Source organism: Zootoca vivipara, chromosome 13 (assembly GCF_963506605.1).
Source record: "Zootoca vivipara chromosome 13, rZooViv1.1, whole genome shotgun sequence".
Lineage (NCBI taxonomy): Eukaryota > Metazoa > Chordata > Lepidosauria > Squamata > Lacertidae > Zootoca > Zootoca vivipara.
The window spans coordinates 3028254-3055547 of NC_083288.1; the positions used below are offsets into that span (position 1 = coordinate 3028254).

Genomic DNA, 27294 nt, shown 5'->3' on the forward strand with positions numbered 1-27294 from the left:
GGAAAGTGCTTCCTCTTTAGTCGCCGGGGCCCTTCGTCACTTCCGGACACATCCATTCGCCTCCTACCTCGCCTTCCTTGCCGCCGCCGCCTCTTTCCTTCGATTCGCGGCAATTATGGGGAAGAAGCACAAAAAGCACAAGGCGGAGAAGGCGGAGTGGAGGTCCACGCCCGCCCCAGCCGTCGTCGCCGCCACCGGCGGGGGAGGAAGCGGAGGCGCCTCCTATGACGGTGGGTGGGGAGAAGGGAGGGAGGACCATGCAGAACCCGGGGTGTAGGTCAGGCAGAGGCGAACTCGGCCCTCCAGATGTTTTGGGACTACAACTCCCATCATCCCTAGCTAACAGGACCAGTGGTCGGGGATGATGGGAGTTGTAGTCCCAAAACATCTGGAGGGCCGAGTTCCCCTATGCCAGTGTTTCCCAACCAGTGTGCCTCCAGATGTTTTGGGACTACAACTCCCATCATTCCTGACCACTGGTCTTGCTAGCTAGGGATGATGGGAGTTGTAGTCCCAAAACATCTGGAGGCACACTGGTTGGGAAACACTGCCCTATGCCTGCTGTAGATTTATCTATGTATGTACTTATTCATTGCCTTTCTCCCCCTCCCTCCCTCCCCAGTTCCTCAATCCCCACAACAACCCTGTGAGGTAGGCAAGAAGCCAGCACAGAAGCTGCTGGCAGGGAAGCTTCCCATTCCCCAGCTCTCTATGCATTTGTTGCATTTCTCGCCCATGTTTTCCCCCTCTCCGCCGTAGGGCTGGGGCATCGTGTCGGGTTTTCTATTGGGGGGGCGGGCGGTTGATGTTGATTTTTTGGCATCTTTTATGTTTTGTTGTGTTTTATGTGGAAATTGCTCAATGTTTAATTTATTGTTTATGCCTACTTTTGTTATGCCATAGTTATGTTATTTTTTTCTGAACTCCGTAAAGGTGGCATACAAATAAACAACAGGGTGAGTTCCCGTTGCTCAGACCCAGCTCCTGCCAACCTAGCAGTTCGAAAGCACACCAAAAAGTGCAAGTAGATAAATAGGTACTGCAGGAAGGTAAATGGCGTTTCCGTGTGCTGCTCTGGTTTCGCCAGAAGCGGCTTGGTCATGCTGGCCACATGACCTGGAAGCTGTACGCCGGTCGGCCAGTAAAGTGAGATGAGCACTTGAGCACTGCAACCCCAGAGTCGTCCGCAGCTGGACTTAACTGTCAGGGGTCCTTTATGACTTCCCTTTATCTGGACCCTAGACTTCTGTTGATGCAGCCCAGAATAGCATTAGCTTTTTTTGCAGCTGCATCACACTGTTGACTCATGTTAAGCTTGTCATCCACTAAGGCCCCCAAGATTCTTTTCACGTGTAAGCCAGGTGTCCCCCATCTTATATTTGTGCATCTGGTTCTTCCTGCCTAAGTTCAGAACCTTACATTTGTCCTGCATTTAAATTTATTTTGCTATTATGGGCCCAGTTGTCCAAGCTGTTAAGGTCATTTTGAATTCCCGGCTGGGAACGTCCACTGTGTGAAACCCCAGAGAGCTGCTGCCAGTCAGTTCAGACAATACTGATGTAGATGGATCAATGGTCTCTCTCAGTATGTCCCATTCCTATGTTCAGTACTCTGTTGTCATAATTTGTTGGGGTGATAAATTGTGCTCCTCTGTAAAGTATCAGATAAAAAGGTTCCAAGTTTCCAGTCTGGGAAAAGCTATTGATTGTCCACCAATTCACACTTTATAGCAGTGTTTATAGTATTTACACAAGGGTTTGCAGCACAAAACCGTATGTGCTATAATAAATTAATATACTTTATATTAATTTATATTTTATATTTTGGGTGGCTAAAATACTGTTGTTTTTCTCTCACACACTTGTTGAGGTGGGTAGCTGCCGCCTTTCTTTCTGACAGAGGATATCAGTGCACATTTGCTTCAGACATGCTTTTAGCATCATAATCTGCTCCACGGGCGTAGCGGGGGGGGCGGGCCGCCCCTAGCTCCAGTCTGGCGGGAACACCACCGCCAGCCCCTGGCCCGCCCCTTGTCTCCTCCGGCTGAGCGTGCCGGCCGAGCAGTGCCGCTGGCCACTGGCCCGCCCCTCGCCTCCTCCGGCCCAGCGCGCCACCCAAGCACCCCCGCCGGCCCCTGGCCCGCCCCTCGCCTCCTCCAGCCCAGCGCGCCGGCTGCCACGGACAGACTGCGCATGTGCGGACATGCGCAGTCAGTCCTGGCGTGTGCATCGTGACGTCACGACGCATGCGTCAGGTTGCATCACGACGCACGCGCCAGGGCGGACTGCGTATGTGCTGCCCCGGGCAGCCAAGCGGCACTGTTCGTCACTGATCTGCTCTTACACTTTCCTATGCATAAGGCTTATGTGAGCAGCATTCCTGCTGAATGTTTGCTGTGCTCGTTTGATACTGTTTATTTATTTATTGCTTTTCACTTATTTGCTGTTGTTGTCACCCTCATAGATTATGTGGATAAGCCCTTAGAGAAGCCATTGAAGTTGGTGTTGAAAGTTGGTGGAAGTGAAGTGACAGAACTTTCAGGATCAGGCCACGATTCCAGTTATTATGATGATAGATCAGACCATGAGAGAGAGCGACATAAGGAGAAGAAAAAGAAGAAGAAGAAGAAATCGGACAAAGAGAAAGAAAAGCATCTTGATGATGAGGAGAGACGGAAGAGAAAGGTAATCATTGACATCATTATTTCCAGAGATGCTGGTCAAAGCTTTAAAAGGTTACCTTATGACAACTGTAAGTATCAGTTTGAACAAATGCATTTTTATGTGGCAACTCCAGAGCTTTCTAAGCTATTCCTTACAACTGTTGTGAAGCAATGGCAGAGTCCAGAATACAGAGTAAAGTAAACTCCATTGTAATGACTACTGTATATTTCTGCGTATAAGACTACTTTTTAACCCAGGAAAATCTTCTCAAAAGTTGGGGGTCGTCTTTCTTATACCAGTGGTCCTCAACCTTGGGCCTCCAGATGTTTTTGGCCTACAACTCCCATGATCCCTAGCTAGTAGGACCAGTGGTCAGGGATGATGGGAATTGTAGTCTCAAAACATCTGGAGGCCCAAGGTTGAGGACCACTGTCTTATACAACTAGTATATCCCAAACTCTATACTGTATTTTAACTGGAAAAGTTGGGGGTCATCTTATATGCCCAGTCGTCTTATATGCCGGAATATACAGTAATTATTTTTATAATTTAAATACTCCATCGCATTGCTGAGCAAGCTCATCGAAATGCATTCACCTCATCTGTTTTGTTCGGAAGGTTTCAAAATCCCCTTCCCGAACAGATTCTGCTCTTGTAATAAGAAACCACCAGATACAATACATCACATAATACATCACACCCTTCGCAGAGATCTAGTGATTCCCTTACATCTTAAAATATTAATTCACAAAGAGTCTGTAATCTAATATTTGTTGAAGGGTGATACTACCGAAACTACCAAGATTGTTTCAGGGTATTTAGATGAGATATTTAAAGCTAAAGTTTCATGATTTATTTAGTGGTGGCTATCTAGTCTTTTGCAGGTGGCGATGTGGGTTGAACCACAGAGCCTAGGGCTTGCCAATCAGAAGGTCGGCGGTTCGAATCCCTGCAATGGGGTGAGCTCCCATTGCTCGGTCCCTGCTCCTGCCAACCTAGCAGTTTGAAAGCACCTCAAAGTGCAAGTAGATAAATAGGAACCGCTACAGCGGGAAGGTAAACAGCGTTTCCGTGTGCTGCTCTGGTTCGCTAGAAGCGGCTTTGTCATGCTGGCCACATGACCCGGAAGCTGTACATCGGCTCCCTTGGCCAATAATGCAAGATGAGCGCTGCAACCCCAGAGTCGTTCACGACTGGACCTAATGGTCAGGGGTCCCTTTACCTTTATCTGGTTTTTTATATATGTGTTTGGATGTGTTAAGGCCAATTGGATTATTGCAAGGTATGCTGTGTGAGACTGCTCTTTTAAGACAACTTGGCATATTCAAGTGGTCCAAAATGCGGCAGCCAGAATACTCTCTGGCGTTTCCTTTAGAATTCTTATAACCCCTGTTTCAAATCTGTTGCATTGGTTCCTAGTTTGTCTCTGGACCCAATTCAAGGTGCTCACATTAGCGTTTAAAGCCCTAAATGACTTGGTGCTACTACTTTAGGTAGTTTGCTTGTTTCTTCAGCAGCTTTTTGAATTTTGAATAACCATTTTCCAACACACATGTTAAAACCAACAACAAAACAAATCCTATATAATAAAGTGCAAGTGTCTCTGCGTCCAGTCCCTGTGTCCCTGGGTTTGCGCTAATGCGCATGTGCCGCACGGACAGCCGTTGGGACTTGGAACACAGAGACACTTGCTCGCGCACCCAGGACACTCTCATGCGCGCGGGGGTCTGAGGGGAACGGCTGGCCCAGGCGTCGAGTGAGTGGGAGGCGCAGCGCGGAGAGGGGGAGAGAGAGGCCTGTGTGTTGTGGGGCAGCCCAGCCACCCTCTAGGCTCGCCTCCCGCCGTCTAGCCCAGAGCCGCGTCGCAAGGCCGAAGCGGCGGTGAGGAGGAGGAGAACGCCGCCTTCTCCCCACCTCCCAAAACGACGACACTCCACCTCTCAAGCTCAGCCCACTCCAGTGGGGTGGTAGTGGGTTGACCTCAGCGACAACCCGCTTCTGCATCGGCGATGGAGGCCGCGAGGCTCCACCAAGCCCCGAGGGGGCGGCTTGATCTGAGCGGCCTGCTCTTGGCGACGCCGCGCGCGTCTCAACCTGTCAGTGAAGGCCCTGCAGGCGAGAGACAGGATCGGCCCGCCAGCCTGGCTCTCCAAGGAAGAAAGCACAGCAGGCGCCCCCCAGCAACCACACAGCCCCAGCCGGACCCCACTGCACGTTTTCTCAGAAGCAAGTCCCAGCTAACCCCGAGGGACTTACTCTCGGGTAAGCGAGCCTAGGATTCCCGCTGCAGCGAGGAGGAACATGTGGTTGGTTTTGCAGCAAACGGCAAACCTCTTAACTTAAGAGACTCTGAACAGGGCAAGTCTAAACCTGTCTACTCGGAAGTGAGTTCTGTTGAATTCAGTGGTGCTTACTCTCAGGAAATACTGGAAGGGTCCCGTTTGTCATTTTAAGGATCGCAGCCCCGCACAAGTCCTTCGATCAACCCGACGAAATATTTCTCTTTCTGCTGGTCAATAATTTTGGGGATGATTGCAGCACCTGCTCTAGCACCCGTTAGATACTAGGCTTCAAGATACTAGTAATAATAATAATTTTACTTTTTATACCCCACCCATTTGTCTGGGTTTCCCCAACCACTCTGTGCGGCTTACAGTTCATATAAAAACAGCAAGCTAATTAAAATAGCTTAATAAAAGCAGGATGACAAATGCAAATGGAAATAACCAATGTACTTTTTTTTTAAGAGCTTGTTTTCCTAAGTATTTGGAATCTGTTTTCCCATTGCTAAGTATCCTGTTTTTTAATGTCACAAAAGACTAATTACAGTGATGATTTTGCATGAATATGTAAGGGGGGCGGTAGGGGCAGGCCGCCCCGGGTTCCACTCGGGGGCGCCCCTCCCCGCCCCTGCGCGCCGTACAGACATACGCAGTCTGTGCCGGTTGTCCCGCGAGCGGCACCCCCTTACGGGCCGCTGTGTGTGAGCAGTGCGCCAGCAGCAGCGTGTACTGACTGCGCATGTGCAGCATCCCGGCGCGTGCACACTCTGCAGCAGCGCGTACTGACTGCGCATGTGCAGCATCCTGGCGCGCACACACTCCATACGGGGTGGTGCACCACCCCGTATGGAGTGCGCATGCGCCGGGATGCGCATGCGCAGTCAGTAAGCGCTGCTGCTGGTGCACAGCGGGCGAGCGCCAGCAGCAGTGCGTACTGGCTGTGCATGTGTAGCATCCTGCGCGAGCGCATTCCATGCGCCGTTCATCCTGAAGCGTGCATCATGACATCACAATGCGTGCATCATGACGTCACAACGAGTGTGTCATGACGTCATGACGGCCCGCCCCCAGGGGGCGCCTCTGCGTTTGCTGCCCTGGGCAGCCAAGCGGCTCCGTTCGCCACTGTATTGTCTGTCCTTCTTACATTTCTGTTTCTTTGGTACCAGGAAGAGAAGAAAAGAAAAAGGGAGAAAGAACAATGTGATACTGAGGGTGAAACAGATGACTTTGATCCCGGAAAGAAAGTAGAGGTTGAGCCACCCTCTGATCGTCCAGTCCGAGCCTGTAGAACACAGCCAGGTGCGTTTTCAGTGACATCTGAAACTGATGTGCCATATATAGAGATTTGTATAGTGTAGGAAAACACTTCTCATATTCTTGTTTGCTCTCAGCCCCTTTTTTGGTTAAGGATGCAGTTTATTCACGTGGATAGAAATGCATATGATTCTTGTGTTACCTTTAATATTTCTCTACCATTTTCCGAAAGGCCAACCACAGAATGTAATATGTGTTTTACTGTCCTATGCAAAAACAAAAACAAAAAACCAAACCAGAATTAATAGTGGCTACATTATTTTGTAGCAATAGCATCTTTATCATTTTAGAGCTGTGGTATACAGATGACAGGAACTTTCAAAGGAGTGATCATTTGCTTTTCCTTACATTGTATTATAGCAGAAAGCGAGAGCACACCTATTCAGCAATTGTTGGAACATTTTCTTCGCCAGTTACAGAGGTAAGACTGAAGTGTGTCCCGTCAGCATGCGCAATGACCTGGAACGCGACCCCCACGCAAATGGGGAGTTGTACGTGTTTCAAAGTTTTCTGGAAAACCCACATCACTGCTTAATCATATCTAATTAGTTTAAGATCGGTACTCAATAATGTAAGATGTGTAGATAGATGTGCTAAAACTCTGGAGTGCTGGATCTGAGGGGGTCACTTTTAGCAGCAACTCATGTTGGTATATACAGATGTTTCTATACAGCTTATCCTGATGATTACTTGCTAATACAGAAAGTTCCCATCTGGCTGGGTAAATTATTATTATTCTTGACTGATGGAAAATGGCTTTTGTTTTATGTAGGTTTGGGGGGGGGTGTATAGACACACACATACATGTATACACATAGATACATACGTGATTTTATCCCCAAATATAACATTCCCTATATGTATGTGTTTCCCTTTTATAGGAAAGATCCTCATGGGTTTTTTGCTTTTCCAGTCACGGATGCCATTGCCCCTGGATATTCCATGATAATAAAGCATCCTATGGATTTTGGCACTATGAAAGACAAAATTGCAGCAAATGAGTACAAGTCAGTAACAGAATTCAAGGTGAATTAATAGAGATTTGATAAAACTTTTCACAGTGTGAATTGTTAATTATTATAGTCGGTCAATAGAGGTGGTAGATCATGTAAATAGCTCCAGAAATGGTTCTATTATAATTGTGCATTTCCAGTGAGTGGGCAGCAATCCTGTTATTCCAGTGTGAAAGTCACATAATTTTTATGTGATACCCCCAGAACAGGTCATCTACAACAAAAGTCTGTGGTTTTAAGTGCAGGTGTCGGGGGGCGGGGGCGGTTTGCCCATTGATCCCCGCATAACATGCAGAGGCCTTTGGAAGCTACTAAGTCAAGCACAGCCCAGTACACATATATGATGGTGCAGCAGGGGCTCAGTAAATCATCTGTTTTTATTGCCTGCCTGAGACAACAAAAGCAGGATTTACCAAGCACGTGAAAGGCCATGATACATTACTGGCTGTACTTGTTTTAGCAGATCACATATTGTGATGGCTTGCCCTGTAATAGATTTACAATTACAGTGGTGCCTCGCTAGACGAAATTAATTCATTCCAGGACTCAATTCGTCCTACGAAAATTTCGTCTAGCGAGGCACCGTTTCCCATAGGAACGCATTAAAAGTCAATTAATGCATTCCTATGGGCTCCGGGGGCCTGGCGGCGGCAGCAGTACTTGCTCTCTTGGCTCAGGGAAGGCAGGCAGGCGCTTGCTCTCTTGCCTGCCTGCCTTCCCCGAGCCAAGAGAGGTGTGTGCCAGGCAGCGGGGGAGGGGGGAGAAGCGGAGGTTCTTTCCCCCCACCGCCTCGCCCAACAGAGCCGGCATTTGACGGGGCTTCCGAACCCCCGTCAGATGTGGGCTCTGTTGGATTGGGGGGGGGAGAGGAACAAAGGAAGAGAAAACAGCCCTTTCTCTTCCTTCCTTCCTCTCCCCCTGCCGCCAACAGCAAGGACAGGTCCCGGGGTTCGGACAAGCGCTGCAAGGTTTACAATTTCATCTGAGATCCAGGTTTTAAAACTACTGAGGGAGAATATCAGTGAACCAGCCAGCTCCTTGTGTCAAACAGCGAGGCATTCTGCAAAGTTTGGCATAAATGTTAAAGCCCTGATCAATTAAATCAGTCCTAGCACAGCAACATTGTGATCTAAGCTTTTCTGGTTTCATTGTTTGCCATAGGAAACCGAAAGGGACCAGGGCCCCTTGCAAGTCATCTGAGAAATACGGTAGTTGGTTGATATTCACCAACTGTACTATTCGTTTTAACATTCTGTTGAATTTGACCTGGTATGGCTGTGGCTGCACAACAGCAAAATATGGTAATGCCCATGTTCATGTTTTTCAGGCAGATTTTAAGCTGATGTGTGACAACGCAATGACATACAACAGACCAGACACCGTGTACTACAAACTGGCCAAAAAGATCCTCCATACAGGCTTTAAGATGATGAGCAAAGTAAGACAGCTATGAAAGTGAACATGATGAGACCAAATGTGCACGTTGAACTACTATAGTGGGTCAAAGTGAAGGGTTATTTCATTAATCCGTATAACATGGCTGCTGTATTCTTATGCCCTGGGCTAAAAAACCCCCAGCAAATCTCCACTTCTATGCAAATAAAGCACTGTTGGGGGAAATGCATAATACATTCCGCTTCTAGGTATGGAAAGAGAGGAGTTGCTGTGTAGGATATTGAAGCACCACCCTGTCGCCACTAGATACCACATGGGTTTCTACGAGTCCCCACACACTTTGCATAAATGCTTACAATCACCTTGCTCTTTTAAAAAAGAAAGAAACGAAAAGCTGAAATTATGAGGAAGCTGACTTATGTGCCCAGTACCGCATTCTGCCCGCCTACAGAAATATGACGTTCCCATAGCATGTTATATAGAAGGACATTTCCATTATAAATCACTCACCTTTTACAGTCGATAACACCTGGTAAGATTTGGTTTCAGGTTGGAAACTTTGAACAGAAGCTTCCAGGATGGAAGCAAATTTTTCCATAGTACCTTTTAAATTCATTGGACTTGCTTTAAGTTGTTTACAAGTGAACAATAAATAAATTCTGAAACATCTTTTTGGAAAGCCAAGCATGTTAAACATCAAGGCGATGTATAGAAACATGTTTTCCTTTAAAATGCAATTCATAAATCCTCTTAGTCCCCTTCTTAGCAGAAAACAGGCCCTCCCCTCACTCCTCACCTAAAATTTAGGGGGGAAAAAACATTAAAATGGAAATACTTAAGGTAGGAGATGGATTTATGTATGCTTTACATTAAGGTGTGCTAGTACCATATTAAAAGCAGTCAAACAACTGATTTATCATATGAGCTACTGCTGGTAGCCCGTTCTGCATAAAGATTGTGGTAAGTTCCACTTTTCAGGTAGGTGATGGGGTTTTTTCTCCTAGGTTGCAGATACTCTGGTGTTGTGCTGCCATGACTGAATCATGTCGCATCGTCATTGAAGGTGTAGCTCTTAGGCACAAAGCCATGGCCATTCCCATCCCATCCCATCATCATAGCACCTTGGCTATGAGGGAAAGGTGTAAAGTCCCTGCTGCTCTGTCCTTTCTAATTCTAGGAACGGCTGTTAGCTTTGAAGCGCAGCATGTCGTTTATGCAGGACATGGATTTTTCTCAGCAGGCAGCTATTTTGGGCGACGAAGACCCAGCTGTTGAGGAGCCTGTGCCCGAAGTTGTTCCTGTTCACGTAGAGACCACCAAGAAATCCAAAAAGCCAAGTAAAGAAGTTATTAGGTAATGATACAAAGATGGAATGCTTTGCTCTTTTGTGCAGCTTAATTACAAATTTGAATTGCGCTGATATGAGGCAGACTTGAGTTTCCTGAGATTTCAGCGCACTTAGGCAGTCGCAGATCCCCCCCCCCCAATTGCAGCCACACATTTTCCAAGGTGTTGAGGGTGTGAGAGAGCGAGAAAGAGATGTATGTGAGGCAGCTGTTCAGGTATTTGGATATCAAATTAGTTTTGGATAAACCAATTCCAAGCTGTTTGAAAATCTCTTAGTTCACTTCTTTGGAGTTTTCCCATGACCCAAACAAGACATGTTTTGATTTTCATTCGTAAGGCAACCGTATAAGTTGCATTTCTTTAAGGATTGTAAAAAGGTAAAGGGACCCCTGACCATTAGGTCCAGTCGTGACCGACTCTGGGGTTGCGCGCTCATCTCGCATTATTGGCCGAGGGAGCCGGCGTATAGCTTCCAGGTCATGTGGCCAGCATGACAAAGCCGTTTCTGGCAAACCAGAGCAGCACATGGAAACGCCGTTTACCTTCCCGCTGTAGCGGTTCCTATTTATCTACTTGCATTTTGATGTGCTTTCGAACTGCTAGGTTGGCAGGAGCTGGGACCGAGCAACGGGAGCTCACCCCGTCGCAGGGATTCGAACTGCCGACCTTCTGATCAGCAAGCCCTAGGCTCAGTGGTTTAACCACAGCGCCACCTGGGTTCCTAAGGATTGTAGAACAGTATAAAAAGTACAATAAAGATAGTAGATGTGCTCTTTTTTTTCCTTTTGAGGCACTTAATAATTTCATTGTGCCCTGCCCAATGCCTCAGGCTTAACACAGCAGAGGCCATTTCTGTGATGTTGTCTTCTCAGATCCCAGTATCCTCCAGTTGCCCCTCCAAGGGCACCATTAATTCCCATAATGTTTCTGAGTGCACAGGGATGCTGGCTACCTTGCAGATTCTCCCCTGAGCTTGAACTTGCCCTCAGGCTGTCTTGTAGCTGCTGCTGACCTGACTGCTGTTGGAGGCAGTGGTGTCATTTCCCCTGAAGTGGCCTCCTCTTTATTGCAGTCTCTGGGCTTATAAAAGGGGGTAAGATCCTACTTTTGTGTTATGGGGGCTGATGATTGCCCTACAAGGCATATTTAGCGGCCCACTGCTTTCCTCCTCCTGCTCAAAGGGGGTGGTTTTCTGGCCCATCAGAGCAATATTTTTAAATGACCATCTTCATGCTCTGGAACCATGGCCTTCCCACTCCCAGCACAAGCCAAAATTAAGCATGTCTAATGCCCATTGCTTTATATAGGGCAATAAAGCATGGGCTTCACTCCCTCTCTCTCCTCCTCCTCCTCTCTGAAGCTATCAAGACTTTAAATTGCTGAACTTGTGTCCAGTAGTTGTAGTAGAATAATAGATACAAACAAATACAATTTTTGCCTATTTAGGGAACAGCACAATATCTATTGTACCATATTTTTAATGCTTCCCTACATAAGACAGATATCTTCCCCCATGGTTCTTTTACATAGAAAATCTTTCTTTGAGTTGGTGTTTGATAAGGTGGTCATGGATTCTGTTTTAAAAGCTGAAATACTATATTCATTTAAGCATATTGATTTGTATTTGAAGTCGGATTACTTAACACCTTGAACAAAATTATTTTTCTAACTGAAGGCTGAAGGAAAAAATGATTTTTGTAAATGACACAATTGGTTTTTATTGACCTTGCACTTGGGAGAAATGTGTATCTCCAAGCACCCCTTAAGACAGGCTTCCCCAAACTATGGCCCGCAGGCCGGATGTGGCCCCCGCGAGGCTCATTTTGCCCGCTGCCGCCACCCATTTTGCGCGGTGCGGCTGCCCACTTCTGAGTGACTGGAGCGTCGGAAACAGCTTGCGCGCATGCGCAAGCATCATTTTCGGCGCACTTCCGGGTTGGAGGAGCGTCGGAAATAGCTTGTGCGCATGCGCAAGCGTCATTTCCGGCGCACTTCCGGGTCAGAGGAGGTCTGTGTGCATGCACACAAGCTATTTCCGGAGTGCCTCCAACCTGGAAGTATGCCAGAAATAGAGTGTGTGCATGCATATGGGTGCACGCTCCCCTGGCCCACTGCGCAATCAGCACAGCGGGCACCGGCCCAAAGCCCGGTATAAAAACCAATTTGGGAGCAGGGAAAGAGATCATGAATTAGAAATTTTACCATAGGAATCAGTGGAAACTGAACTTGTTATGTGAACCCTCACCTAACAAATGATTTCTAGGGAACTAGGGAAATTACTTGGAGAAAAGTAGACATGGTTTCATATTTATTGCACAACTTGTAACTTGTTTGTAGCTGCATATTTGAACCGGAAGGCAATGCATGCAGCCTGACTGACAGCACTGCGGAAGAGCACGTTCTGGCTTTGGTGGAACATGCGGCAGATGAAGCTCGGGACCGGATCAGTCGATGTCTCCCAAACAGCAAGGTCGTGCCGCTTGATCCAAGTTTCCATTTTTCCGTTCTGCTTAACATTGCCAGAAACAACGCCCCTATCAGATTAAATAAGCATTTTTTTTTTTTGCGTGGCATCTGATACATTTCTCTTCCTGTATGAAGTGACCCAGACCTGCCACTCATCCTGTGTGTGCCTCCTCCATGAGAGGTCTGGAGGGTGGCAACATGGGTTCCTTCTCTGCAGTGGCTCTCCATATGTGGAAGGCTCACCTGGTGCCATCATTACATGTCTTTAGGCACCAGGTGAAAACATTCCTCTTCACTCAGGCCTTTGGCTGATTAAACCAGGCACCCCCAAACTTCGGCCTACAATTCCCATCTTCCCCAACCACTGGTCCTGTTAGCTAGGGATCATGGGAGTTGTAGGCCAAAACATCTGGAGGGCTGCAGTTTGGGGATGCCTGGATTAAACCATCTCTGGCCTTTTCAACTGTTTTTTGTGTTTTCACACTCTGATTCTCGGATGAAGGGCAGTATATAAATTTAATACAGTGGTACCTCTACTTACGAATGTTTCTACTTACGAACGGAGCTCCGTCCGCCATCTTGGATGCGGTTTAGATAGGATTTTTTTCTACTTACGAATTTTTAGATAGGGTTGCTTCTACTTACGAATGTTTTCTCCCAATGCATCCCTATGGGATTCAACTTACAATTTTTTTCGACTTACGAATGTGCGTTCGGAACGCATTAAATTCGTAAATAGAGGTACCACTGTAATTAAGTTTCACACGTGATTGCTTGATGGGTGTTAAATTTCCAGAGCACAGTTTCCAGACCCCAGTTTGAATCTAACACAAATGAAGTGTCATCTAGGACTTGTTCCTTGGTGAACCCCCCCCCCCAAAAAAAACCTTTTAATAAGCTAATAATGGTAATTAATAATATTAGTTATTTTAACTAATGGATCCGGAGTGCTGTCAGGATAGGACCTGGGAGATGAGGGTTCAGAGCTTCATCAGTGGGCCTATCATAGTCTCTCATCATAGCCTTCCTCGAGATCATTGTGAAGATAAAATAAGTGATGGGGGAGTATGTACCTTGAACTTCTTGGAAGAAAAGGACAATATGAAAGTAATAATACACTAAATAGCTTCATGTAATATTCCTGATTGGGGCAACCAAGGTTGATAAGGTTCTCCATTATGGGACTATGGGAAGATAAAAATAAAAGATTGTAGCCTTCTGATGAATCAAGTTTGGCATATTAAACAATTCAGGTGTTTATATTAAAAGCACACTGCTCTGAACACACTTATGAAAACAGGCTAAAGATGATGCAGCTTTTTCAAAGGTGCTTATTCATAGTGGTTTATGCACCTGTAAACTCCCATTCCAGGAAAACATCCAGCATGTGAGTGTCAAGTGGACCAGGGGGAGGCTGTGCTCTGTCTTAAGCACCAGAGCTGTGCATAGGCTCTGCACAGCAACCGGAGGTGTATAAAGTCAAGAATAAAGGCATTAAGGAAATAAGGTTCTGTTGTCACCAAAGCTCCGAAACATGCTATCAAAAGAGGCAGTCCAAGTGCTAATGGTGTAGATCTCAGCAGCGCAGACAAACTGTTAGGACCTGACATTTTAAAATCTGGATAGGTGCTTCCTTTTGATTGGTGAACGTAAAAATAATTTGTATTTTTGCCATGTTTTTTAAGTACAGATAGGCTACCTGAAAAAGAATGGTGATGGGTCTTTGGTCTTCAGCGTACTCAATCCATCAGATCCAGAAGCAGAAGGTAATTGTTGTGCTAACTTTGGCAAGCTTTGTTTAATGTTGTAGGTATGCTTTTCTTGCTGCATGGCTAGGTTCTCTTTTTAAATTTGCTCTTGAAGTGCTTTCATCTTAGATTGAATAACCCAAACAGATATGAAGCAGTAATGATATGCATTGAAATGTTTGCAACAGTACAGTAAGATGTGCATTCTGAAATACACTTTGCAACTCATCCTAAGCTAAAATGGATATCTAATACAGACACAGTTGAAGGTTTACGGCTGGTACTACAAATAGCTTCAAAATTAAGCTTCATTTGTCAGTACAGTTGTACCTTGTTTTGCAACTGGGATCCGTTCTGGAGCCCTGGCCGCTAGCCGAAAAGGATGCAGGGCAAAGCGCTGCATCTGCGCATGCGTGTGGAGTGGTTTGCGCTTCTGGACACATGCAAAGCGCGATTTAGCGCTTCTGTGCATGTGCGAGCAGCAAACCTGGAAATAACCCGTTCCGGTACTTCCAGGTTTGCTGCGGACGTTCGCCAGAATGAACGCTAGATGAGGCGGACGTTCGCGGAGGTATTACTGTAATGTCTAAAGAGAGGTCTAAGGAATCTTATTGTTGACTGAATACCTGTGATGTTCCTCTAAACTCTTATTTGAATTAGCATAAATGCATCTTCTACTTTTTCGACCTGATCTTCATCTGCTTAATTAAAACATGAATTGCCAGTCTGTGATACAACAGTGTGGGCTTTAAGACATTCTTGGACAGAAGGAAAAAGACACAATGGTCTGGGCAGTGGTGTTGAAAAAGTTCTGTATTCCTCTTTGCCTTTCCTTGTTTGCTGGTGCCTGCCGCACAGGCAAATAAACTAAAGGCTGAAATTGCAATAAAGTCCAGAGGGCTCCATTCATTGTAGTGGAATGGCGACATCTCACGCCTTACTGTTACTCAGTTGAAGAAAAAAATGCACATCAGTGAGGAAGTTGACTTGTGTTTGTCTACTTATACATATGTACAGTGTATGAGTAAAATACTTAATAAATGCTCAGTGTGATTTTTAAAAAAATCCATACTCAGGAATATTATCTATATGTGTTCCTGATGATGATTTTAGAGGTTTGCAAAATGTGTTGAAGGGACTTTAAGATTCATGCCAAATCAACCATGTAGTTCAGGATGCCTTGGCCTCCGTGGCAACCCTGGGCATGTCTCATATAATAAAATGGATTGTTATCTTAATTATAATTATTATTTTGTGTTTTTCATTGCCTTGTGAACATAGTGTCCTAAAAAGCAGGATAGAAATTAGTTACATAAATAAATGTAATGCACATTTCCTTTTAAAACAGAGGAGGAAACCCATCCGGTGGATCTGAGTTCTTTGTCAAGCAAGTTATTACCTGGTTTCACAGCCCTGGGCTTCAAAGATGAAAGAAGGCACAAAGGTAGATAAGGCAACTAAACATCATGTCTTCAGGTTTAAACATTTGTCCTCATATTAAACCATTCATTCAGTATAGTATTAAGGTGATTTCAGTTAACAAGTTGTTTTCAGGACTTGATTAGTTGACTGTATATCTAAACCAAACCACTATAAAAAAAATCATGTTGGGAGAAGTACCATAGTTGCCCATGTTTGGACATTCATACTTCAGTTTAACCATGAAGTCTCTTAATTAAATGTAGTTCCTTGTTTTCTTTGAACCAGGAGAATATTAAACTACATTTTGTTTCTAAGATCGTGGCTTGTTCTGAAGCTGGAATCCATTGTTTTTCAGCTGGGGCCTAATAGAAAACCAGGCTTAATTAGAGGCTTCCTGGTTTGACTCCTCACGCTGCAAAGGGAAGAGCGAAGAGGCTGCATGCGCAGTCAATAAGTTTGTTTGTACCTCAGCCTAATAAGCCAAGATATTATTGTCAAAGCTGGGAGGTTATTACAATTCTGTTTGTGGTGTCTGACCTACAATAGCTGATTCACACATGCAATGTCAAGAGATGTACATGGATCTGTAAACAAGTCCTAAGAAATGCAGTTGGGTTTTGGAGGGGACGAGGTTGAGTAGAGGATTTCAAACACATTTTTCTTACATTTCCAGTTACATTCCTTTCAAGTGCTAATACAGCACTTTCGATGCAACACCATTCTCTCTTTCATGATCTGAAAGCAGATGAAATGGAACTGCTGTATTCAGCATATGGAGATGAAACTGGGATCCAGTGTGCCTTAAGGTAAGGAAGTTGTGCACATTGAACTCTTATATAATTATTAATTGCTTGTTTACTTTTGTCTGTCATTCATACCATACTCTCCTTCCATTTTGGTGCCCCAGACCATGACACCAGCACAGAAGCTGAAGATTAGGATATACAGTACTGTACAAAGAAGAACAATCGTTCCCATGGAAGCGGGAATAAATAGCATACAAAAATTTATAGCTTCAAATTCCATTAGGGTGACAACTTTTTTGAAGCACCACGGAAGACAGCTTTTCAAAACCCAAATGTGTTTTGCTTTTTGCAGTGTTTACATTTCATTTACAAATATATATGCATCCGACTGAATTGCTGATCTTATGTCACAAATCTTCTAGTTTGCAGGAATTTGTGAAGGATTCTGGAATTTACAGCAAAAAAATAGTGGATGACTTGCTGGATCAAATCACTGGTGGAGATCATTCCAAAATGATTTACCAGCTAAAGCAGGTAGGTCCGTATTAGGCAGAGATGCAACCAGCTGAAACACAGTTAGTTAGTGCGGGACCAGTACTTTCCCCTTCAAAGTATTTTTGTTAAACTCTTCAAATTATATGCAGTAGAATTGGTCAGTGGCAGCACCTGAAACCCATAAAGCCTTTTCTGGAAGTCATGAATATGGCTACACAGATCCTTGTCTTGACAAACAATCCCCTACAGATCTAGCACAGTCAGAGATGCTCAGGGTGACAAATTGTCTGCAGAGGGCGCTTCTCATGAGAAAAGCTGCACATGTATGTTTCAGAAGTACCATATGTTTTCGTGTATAAGATGCATAGCTGCCAAGTACCCTGTTTTCCCCGGGAAACCCCCGTTTTTACTTATCTTTTCTCGGTGGTCCCGTATCACTTCGTCTCCCATTTTTCTCTGTTATTTTCTCCTGCCGACGGCCATTTTTTTTCCTGATTTGCCCTTCTATGGGCACCAAAAATGGCCGCCGCTGGCTTCAAAAGTCGCATCTACGCATGACCGGAAGTGCGTAGGCGCACTTCCGGTCATGCGTAGAAGCTACTTTTGAAGCCGGCGTCGGCCATTTTAGGTGCCCATAGAAGGGCAAAGTGACACTGGAAGTTACGTCGACGCAACTTCCGGTGTCACGCGGCTGCCGGTCCCGGATTCTGCAGTCCGGGACTTGGAAGGTAAGATAAGATGGGGTTTTTTGCTTTAAAAAATTGGACTACCAGACTTTCAGAAGACACCTGAAGGCTGTTTAGGGAAGCTTTTAATGTTTAATAGATTATTGCATTTTAATGTTCTGTTCTGTTGGAAGCCGCCCAGAGTGGCTGGGGAAACTCAGCCAGATGGGTGGAGTATAAATATTATTGTTATTGTTATTATTGTTATTATTATTATTACCAAGGTTTGTTCTTCAGTTCTCATGGTTGGTTTGAATAAAACAAACCCGGGTGCAGGCAGCACAGCAAGGCAGACTCTGGCTTGTTTTGTCCACAGTGTGGCAAGATTGGTGTAGAAGAGCATCATGCATCAGCTCACTACCGTGTTTCTCATATTATATAAGTCATGTCTTATATTATTTTTTTCTTCAAAAAAACACGACATGGCTTATTTTTGAGGGATGTCTTATTTTTTAATAAAGTGCACGCGGGCGCTGTTTGCCGGGCTTGTCAAGCCCAGCAAACAGCGCCCGCCGATCTTCGGTGACAGGCGGGGGTGGGCGGAGAGCGGAGAACGATCTCCGCTTCCCCCCCACCCCCGCCTGTCACACAGCACAGGTCGGCGGGCGCTGTTTGCCGGGCTTGTCAAGCCCAGCTAGGAGCGCCCGCCGATCTTCGGTGACAGGCGGGGATGGGGGGAGAGCGGAGAACGATCTCCGCTTCTCCCCCACCCCCGCCTGTCACACAGCACAGGTCGGCGGGCGCTGTTTGCCGGGCTTGTCAAGCCCAGCTAGGAGCGCCCGCCGATCTTCGGTGACAGGCGGGGATGGGGGGAGAGCGGAGAACGATCTCCGCTTCTCCCCCACCCCCGCCTGTCACACAGCACAGGGCCGAAGATCGGCGGGCGCTGTTTGCCGGGCTTGTCAAGCCCAGCAAACAGCGCCCGCCGATCTTTGGTGACAGGCGGGGGTGGGGGGAGAGCGGAGCACGATCTCCGCTTCCCCCCCACCCCCGCCTGTCACACAGCACAGGGCCGAAGATCGGCGGGCGCTGTTTGCCGGGCTTGTCAAGCCCAGCAAACAGCGCCCGCCGATCTTCGGTGACAGGCGGGGGTGGGGGGAGAGCGGAGAACGATCTCCGCTTCCCCCCCACCCCCGCCTGTCACACAGCACAGGGCCGAAGATCGGCGGGCGCTGTTTGCCGGGCTTGTCAAGCCCAGCAAGGAGCGCCCGCCGATCTTTGGTGACAGGCGGGGATGGGGGGAGAGCGGAGAACGATCTCCGCTTCCCCCCCACCCCCGCCTGTCACACAGGACAGGTCCGAAGATCGGCGGGCGCTGTTTGCCGGGCTTGTCAAGCCCAGCAAGGAGCGCCCGCCGATCTTTGGTGACAGGTGGGGGTGGGGGGAGAGCGGAGAACGATCTCCGCTTCCCCCCCACCCCCGCCTGTCACACAGGACAGGTCCGAAGATCGGCGGGCGCTGTTTGCCGGGCTTGTCAAGCCCAGCAAACAGCGCCCGCCGATCTTTGGTGACAGGCGGGGGTGGGGGGAAAGCGGAGAACGATCTCCGCTTCCCCCCCCCATCTCCGCCTGTCACACAGGACAGGTCCGTAGATCGGCGGGCGCTGTTTGCCGGGCTTGTCAAGCCCAGCAAGGAGCGCCCGCCGATCTTTGGTGACAGGCGGGGGTGGGGGGAGAGCGGAGAACGATCTCCGCTTCCCCCCCCACCCCCGCCTGTCACACAGGACACGTCCGAAGATCGGCGGGCGCTGTTTGCCGGGCTTGTCAAGCCCAGCAAGGAGCGCCCGCCGATCTTTGGTGACAGGCGGGGGTGGGGGGAGAGCGGAGAACGATCTCCGCTTCCCCCCCACCCCCGCCTGTCACACAGGACAGGTCCGAAGATCGGCGGGCGCTGTTTGCCGGGCTTGTCAAGCCCAGCAAACAGCGCCCGCCGATCTTTGGTGACAGGCGGGGGTGGGGGGAGAGCGGAGAACGATCTCCGCTTCCCCCCCCCCACCCCCGCCTGTCACACAGGACAGGTCCGAAGATCGGCGGGCGCTGTTTGCCGGGCTTGTCAAGCCCAGCAAGGAGCGCCCGCCGATCTTTGGTGACAGGCGGGGGTGGGGGGAGAGCGGAGAACGATCTCCGCTTCCCCCCCACCCCCGCCTGTCACACAGGACAGGTCCGAAGATCGGCGGGCGCTGTTTGCCGGGCTTGTCAAGCCCAGCAAGGAGCGCCCGCCGATCTTTGGTGACAGGCGGGGGTGGGGGGAGAGCGGAGAACGATCTCCGCTTCCCCCCACCCCTGCCTGTCACACAGCACAGGTCCGAAGATCGGCGGGCGCTGTTTCCCGGGCTTGTCAAGCCCAGCAAGGAGCGCCCGCCGATCTTCGGCTCTGTCCCCCGATGCGCGACGGCTCGGGGAAGCAGGCAGGGAGCTCCTGCTGGGTCCCGCGCCTTCGCCTCTCGCTCGGTCGGGGCTACACGACATGGCTTATTTTCGGGGTATGTCTTATTTTTCACCAACCCTTAGAAATCCTGTCATGGCTTATTTTTTGGGGATGCCTTAAAATATGAGAAACACGGTACTTGTTCACATATAGGTGAAACTCTGAAAATTAGAATATCGTCGAAAAGTGCATTTATTTCAGTAATGCAACTTAATATTTTTTTCTTTTTTAATTTTTACAAATGCTTTCTTTTGGAAATTGCACAGTGATAAAACAAATAGTTACAATAATACAAAAATAAACATCGCTATTACATTTCATTACTTCCATTCCATTTATAACTGACCCGCTTAACGACAAAGAATTACAATTACAACAAATAAAAGCTTGACATATCTAGCTTTGTATGTCATGCACTTTTTAAGTTGCGTATCTGAAGAAGTGTGCATGCACACGAAAGCTCATACCAAAATATAAACTTAGTTGGTCTTTAAGGTGCTACTGAAGGAATTTTTTTATTTTTAAGTTGCGTTACTGAAATAAATGCACTTTTCAACGATATTCTAATTTTCCAAGTTTCACCTGTAAAACCATGAGTGTGCTTTACTCAAAAAAAGAAACAGGAAAAATGAACAATTTTAATGTTCTGGTTTTCAGAGGAGAAACATTCCAGTGAAACCACCAGATGAAGTCAAAGTAAGTCCTGTTACATTTTATTTTTAACCAGCCTTCTTGTTCATATGTAATAGTTTGCTTTTTGCTTGGAAACCGCCCTGGGAATATGATTGAAATATGCTTTAGTTGATATTCCTGCATTGCAGGGGATTAGACTGGGTGCATTATAGTTCTGTGATTCTCTGATTCTACAGTAAATGCAGGAATAAGAATTGCAATCAGTGTGTTCCATAAATTATAGAATCACTATAATTTAGATGTTTCAGAAACCTCAATATTTCTTTAAATTGGGTTTTCTGTACTCTTTTCTGTTTCCTTTCCTTTTGTATTTATTTGTTTTTAAGTACCAAAGGAAAAAAATAATCCATATTGAAAGCTGACATTTTCTTCTTGTTACTTTGTTGGGTGGTGTAAAATAAAAGATGTCAAATGGAAAATGAATAGAGATTGAAAATTGCCAACAATCTGAATGTGTTTTGATGTTTAAGGTTCCCCCAGTCCTCATAAAAGAAGAACACAAATTGCGCAATACTTGCCCAGATGCCTCCAAGCAGAGTATGGTAAGATTTATTGTTTAGCCTGTGCCTTTTAAATGGCCTAGTGAACCACCTGACCACAGGCCTAATCCAGCCCCTTCCCCCCACCCCCACCAGCTTTTTATGGCTGTACCAAATTTGGCAGTGTGGAATCTGCAGGGTTATGTGGTTGGAGAAATTGATCAGACGAAGGTGACAGGCCGGCTGCAGCAGCTTCAGTGGTGTTGTCCCTGTCTGCTGCAACTTCTGCCTCTGTCCTGCTGCACCCTTGCTCCTTTGGGCAGATTAAAGTTTCATTGGAAAACTCTGGTAACACAGTAAGGGCTTGCATTTGATCAGAGCCTCCCTCTCCCCTTACTGCTTCCTGTAAGTTAGCATGCAGCTGAACAGCCTGAAGTGTTCACATCCAAATCTTGGAGAGCGCTGTTAGATCTTTACATCAGTTTGTGGGTGATCTGTAAAAAAGCCAATTGATGAGGTTGTTGCTGTCACAATTAAGTAACCATTTATTTCAGTTTATCGTGAGTATTAAAAACCATGCCAAAAGGCATTAGTAAATCGTGGTGGGAGAGAGTGCTCTGTTTATTAACTTTATCACAGTGAAATGAATTTTCATTCATTATGATGACTGCTAACTGGAGGATGGGGGTGGCAGGTAAATACCCAGTATACACAGATGCCTTCTAAATTAAGCTAAGTGGAAAAATATTATAACCTCACCTGCTTTTTGGGCTTGCACACTTTGGGCATTTGAGTTTGTAATGAGGAAATGCAGCCTTGAACCGAAGAATGTTGGCCATTATGAACTGTGGTTAGTCTTCAAGCAAACCACTATGTTAAGCCAAGGTTCATTCTTGGCTTTCCAATTATGCTTTGTTTGAGCAAAACAAAGCATGATCCCTCATTCAAATCTAATGCTAAGCCCAGGGATCATAGTTGGTTTCCTCCTAGCCCTTGTAGGAAGGAGTGAAGCAGGTGCAGTTCAGAGAGTCACAGTGAATGGTTTCCTGTGATGGGAATGGAGCCCGCTGGATCGGGCCAATGGCCCATCTAGTCCAGCATCCTGTTCTCGCAGTGACCAACCAGATGCTTATGGAAAGCTCACAAACAGGACTGAGCACAACCACCACTCTCTCCACCTGTGCTTCCCAGCCATCAGCATTCAGAAGCATACTTCTTGGCATCCTCTTGTCTAGTCCTCTTTCAAAGCCATCCAAGATGGTGGCGTCTTGTGGGAGTAAACCCCATAGTTTAACTATGCACTATCTGAGCACTTTCTTTTGTCTGTCTTGAATCTTTCAGTATTCAGCTTCCTTGGATGTTAACAAACTCTAGTGTCGTGAGAGAGGAAGAAACACTTTTCCCTGCCCTCTTTCTCTAAACTAAAAAGCCCCCAATGTTATAACAGATCCTCATATATGAGACATTCCATCCCCTTCATCATTTGGGTTGTCCTTTTCTGAACCTTTCCCAGTTCCACAACATCCTTTTTGATGTGAGGGTAATCCTATGAGTTCCTTCTTAAAGCAGTAAACAATGGTATTGGGTGATAGCAGCAAATTCTTTTTGGAATGCTGCCAGGATTAGATCTGAATCTCCAGACCACTTGAAAAGTAACATTTTCTCCTCCATGCAGTACACGTTTCCAGCATGGTACCCAGTGTTTGCCCATGAAGGGTGCCTTACTGGAGAGGGGAGTCATGTCGGTAGCAGCCCTATGTAAACAGTTATGTAGCTGTCATTTTTCTCTTCTTTTTTCAGGTTGGAGAAGCCATCGGGGACAATACTAGTTCTGTTTTGGATTTTTTGTCTATGAAGCCCTATTCAGACGTGTCCCTTGATATATCCATGTTGAGTTCATTGGGTAAGCATGTTCTTAGAGGAGTTCAGTGTTGTATTCAGTAGTGTATTATATGTAGCTTGGTCCACTAATCAAATTTTATTCTAGGCCTAGTCTAACATGGTTTTACCACAGATTGCCACCCTTTTGTTAAATAACCCGTTCAAAAATCTAGCTTGCATTGAATGATGTGTTGTTGTTCTCAGGTAAAGTGAAGAAGGAGCTCGATCACGAGGACAATCATTTACACTTGGATGAAACCACCAAATTACTGCAGGACCTTCACGAGGCTCAGGCTGACAGAGTAGGATCCAGACCCTCCTCCAACCTCAGCTCCCTCTCTAATGCTTCTGAAAGGGATCAACACCACCTAGGTAAATCTGGTTGAACAACATGACCCCCTGAGCCTCCTTAGTCCCACTTAAAACTGAATAGTTTGTGAGATGCCCAAGATACTGGCTGCATTGACAGTATTCACTATCACATGATTACAGGGGTGATAAGATGAGATTGCCCCATAAGGTCCTTGGGAGGGCAGGATGCAAATACAAATAGGTTGATAGGACCACTACCGTGATTTATTTCTACTTAAAATTGCAAATTTAAAATCCTTTGTTTGAATACATTTGACCTTTCAATGACTATTAGAAAACGTGACAAGAAATTAAACAGCCACAAAAACCTAAGTAAAAACTATTTGCAGTATAAAACAGCCCAAAAGCAATTTTGCAAAGATGGATTTCATGTTATAAGAACATGAAATTCACACATGTTTTCGTTCCATGTCTCAGGGCCGCTGCTGGAAGTGTCTGCTCATACCCAACATCAATCACACTTCTAATAGAAGGGACTAAGTAGATAGGCTGGGGGCGGGCAGTGGAGAACGGGGCCACTTGGCTGCCCAGGGCGGCAAACGCGGAGGCGCCCCTGGGGGCGGGGTGTCGCTCCGCAGCATAAATGTGTCGTGACCACACGACGAACGCATCAGGACGAACGGCGCATGCACAGTCCGTCCAGGCTGGCGCTGCTGCTCCCACGGCAACCTTACGATCCACCGAGCAAGCGGCAACTTGTAAGGCTGCCCTACGTGAACAGCGCACATAAGGCTGCCCCATCCGTGCTGCTTTTTGCACGTGGCAGCCTTACGAGTTGCCACAGGAGCAGCAGCGCCAGCCTGGCTACCGCTCGCACACAGCGGCCCGTAACGGGCTGCCACTCGCGTATGGACCGTGTATGTCTGTACGGCGCGCGGAGGTGAGGGGCGGGGTGCCCCAAGTGGAGCCCCTTCCCAGAGTGGAGCCCAGGGCGGCCCGCCCCCACTGCCCCCTCTTGCTACGCTCCTGGGTGCGGGGTTTTGCCACAAATGTAATGAAAATTTGACATTTCTAAAAATCATTGATGGAGGATGTGATTAAAAACCACTGACTATAATCCTTTACCTATTTAACTGAACTCGGTTTACTTGGAAAAAAATGGCACTGTGAATATATTTCCTGAGTGTATGGAACTTTTCAAACTTCTTAATTTATCCTTTCTGGCCCTCTCCTTATTTTCCACAGGAAGCCCTTCTCACTTAAGTGTAGGAGAACAACAAGATATGGTCCATGACCCCTATGAATTTCTTCAGTCTCCAGAACCTACAAATGCCAATAATTAATCTTGCCTATATTATATTTATTTTGTGCTTTTTATACTGTGTAAACAATTTATGTAGTTTCGTCGAATAGCATGCATTTCTATTTCCCCTTTTTATTTTGTATGAAGATTGGTAAATAATAATGCTCGTGCATATTTGTAAATATTACTTGGGTTTATATATCATGGTATTTGGACCATCTCATATGGTATTTTAGGTGTGTACAATAGATCTGAAGAAGCAATCTCAAATTACGTATTTAAGTTACCTTATTTATATATATAAAAATGCTAACCAGCTGATTATCATGCTGTCAATCATTAAAAAGTTTTTTTATTTAGTGTGCAGCTATGGCCGTATAGGAGGAGCATGTTTTCCAGCGGTGATACAGCGTTAATCACAGAGGCCTATTAATACCAAGGTGGCTCTGCTCTATGAGGTGACTTTAGATATCACCCAGACATTTCAGAACCGTGGTTGTCTTTGTAATTTCTCCTTCTCTTCCTCCAGTTGCCCACTGAAAAGATGGCCAGATTAAAAGTTATTAACAGTCCAGATCCTCAATAGTAATATTGAAGATTTACAGCTTAAAAAGTTCAGCCCTTGCCAAATTATCCAGATTTTTAACATGTTTTAAATTTTAAATGAAGAATTTGAAATTTGACACTAAATGGCTTTTTTAAAAACAATTTATATTATGGATAAACTAGAATAATTTTGTTGTTCATTAACAATATTGTAAATATGAATAAAACTCGTCAATGCAATTGTGCTTTGGTGTTCTTGGCACTTATTTCTCCAGTTCTTCATTAACTTGAAATTTGGTGTACCAGAAACAGACCTGCCTAAAGCTCTCTTTACATTTTACACCTGGAAAATATAGTGCGGTGAAAGTGATCAACTAGAGTTGTGAACTAGGGGGGGGGGGAGAAAGTCTCTCCGCTGCAGCAGTTCTGTCCAGTATACCAACAGCAGCAGCAAAACTTTGGGATGGGGCTAAATATACAGCCCTGCAGTCTCTTTCAATGCTTGTCCTCTACACATGAGTAATGAGTGAAGAGAACTAAAGATTAAAAATTGCTTTAAAACTTTGACCATGTGAAGTCCTGCAGCAGATCTGTTTTATTCTTGTGGTGATCCCAATTTTCTAGGCTAATGCTGTGTCACAAAATGTTCCCAAACAATTACAGTGGTACCTCTACTTACGTATTCAGTGCGTTCCGAACACACATTTTTAAGTCGAAAAAATTTGTAAGTCGAATCCCATAGGAATGCATTGGGAGAAAAAATTCGTAAGTAGAAGCAACCCTATCTAAAAATTCGTAAATAGAAAAAATCCTATCTAAACTGCATCCAAGATGGCGGACGGAGCTCCATTCGTAAGTAGAAACATTCGTAAGTAGAGGTACCACTGTACCAAGTTCAGGGGAGCACCAACAACACGTTTTTAGTTTAGCATTTGACTAGGCTTAATACATCAAACAGCTCTATTTGAGAGCTAATCCAAGACTTCCTTTTGTGCTGTGTTTCTAGGCATAGGCTTGGGCTTTAAAGGTCTGTCTCCTGATGGTCCCCCGCGCCGCCCGCCCCCCCCCGGCCCCGGGAAACACATGCTTTATCAGTGAATCAGAACAAAAGGCAAAGCAAGTTTTCTGCAGATTGCTGCTTGTTCAGATTCAGAGCTAAAATGTAGGTTTTCTGGGAGAAAGTACTGGAACCAAAACAAAAAAACACCACCCTGCTCAGAAACAGCTTTTAAAGCATGGACCTGTGCCTGGAAAACATGGTACAAAAGGAAGTCTGGATGAGGCCTGAGTGATGAAATTCCAGCTTGAGGGCAGGCTGAGGAAGAAGCTGTCAGAGAAAACATAAGCAAAGGGAAAGGAAACTAGACTCCAGGAAATCTTGGAGCACAGGAAACAGAAATAAAGAATGCAGGGGGTGGGGAGGTTGGGATCACAGTGCCAAGAGGAATTTGCTAGGGCCTGAACCTACCAGTAAGGGACCCAGGTGGCACTGTGGGTTAAACCACAGAGTCTAGGGCTTGCTGATCAGAAGGTCGGCGGTTCGAATCCCTGCAAAGGGGTGAGCTCCCATTGTTCGGTCCTAGCTCCTGCCCACCTAGCAGTTCAAAAGCACATCAAAGTGCAAGTAGATAAATAGGGACCGCTCCGGCGGGAAGGTAAAAGGCGTTTCCGTGCGCTGCTCTGGTTCGCCAGAAGCAGCTTTGTCATGCTGGCCTCATGACCCGGAAGCTGTCTGCGGACAAACGCTGGCTCCCTCGGCCTATAGAACGAGATGAGCGCCACAACCCCAGAGTCGGACACGACTGGACCTGATGGTCAGGGGCCCCTTTACCTTTACCAGTAAGGAACTCTTCTTTTGGTGGCACCACAGTTACTCAGTGCAGAATAGGAAAGTGACACCAACACATCACACAATGGCAACAGAATGCATGGACAATTGCTTCAGTTGAAACGTTGACCAAAAGAGTGCATGCTTGGAACTGCACATGTGACGTGGATGGTTTCATTGAAATATGATAACCTTTTACTGTATATGAT

The 27294-nt window shown here is 46.1% G+C and overlaps 1 protein-coding gene across 4 annotated transcripts; it reads left to right on the forward strand.

Annotated features, from left to right (window-relative positions):
- Positions 1 to 32: 32 nt before the first annotated feature.
- BRD9 (bromodomain containing 9) lies at positions 33 to 26161 on the forward strand. 4 transcript variants are annotated; one of them, XM_035136135.2, is made up of 17 exons: positions 33 to 230; positions 2464 to 2684; positions 6112 to 6244; positions 6623 to 6680; positions 7141 to 7285; positions 8600 to 8710; positions 9908 to 10020; positions 12352 to 12484; positions 14171 to 14246; positions 15577 to 15672; positions 16324 to 16456; positions 16819 to 16930; positions 20701 to 20739; positions 21207 to 21278; positions 23016 to 23118; positions 23301 to 23468; positions 24654 to 26161. In XM_035136135.2, exons 1-17 carry the CDS (start codon positions 116 to 118, stop codon positions 24749 to 24751), a joined length of 1926 nt encoding a protein of 641 aa, XP_034992026.1. In that variant the 5' UTR covers positions 33 to 115; the 3' UTR covers positions 24752 to 26161. The 4 variants fall into 4 exon arrangements, with proteins under 4 accessions (XP_034992026.1, XP_034992025.1, XP_034992023.1 ...); XM_035136134.2 differs by having other exon boundaries at positions 6620 to 6680; positions 24654 to 26160; XM_035136132.2 differs by having other exon boundaries at positions 6620 to 6680; positions 9905 to 10020; positions 24654 to 26159.
- Positions 26162 to 27294: the final 1133 nt, after the last annotated feature.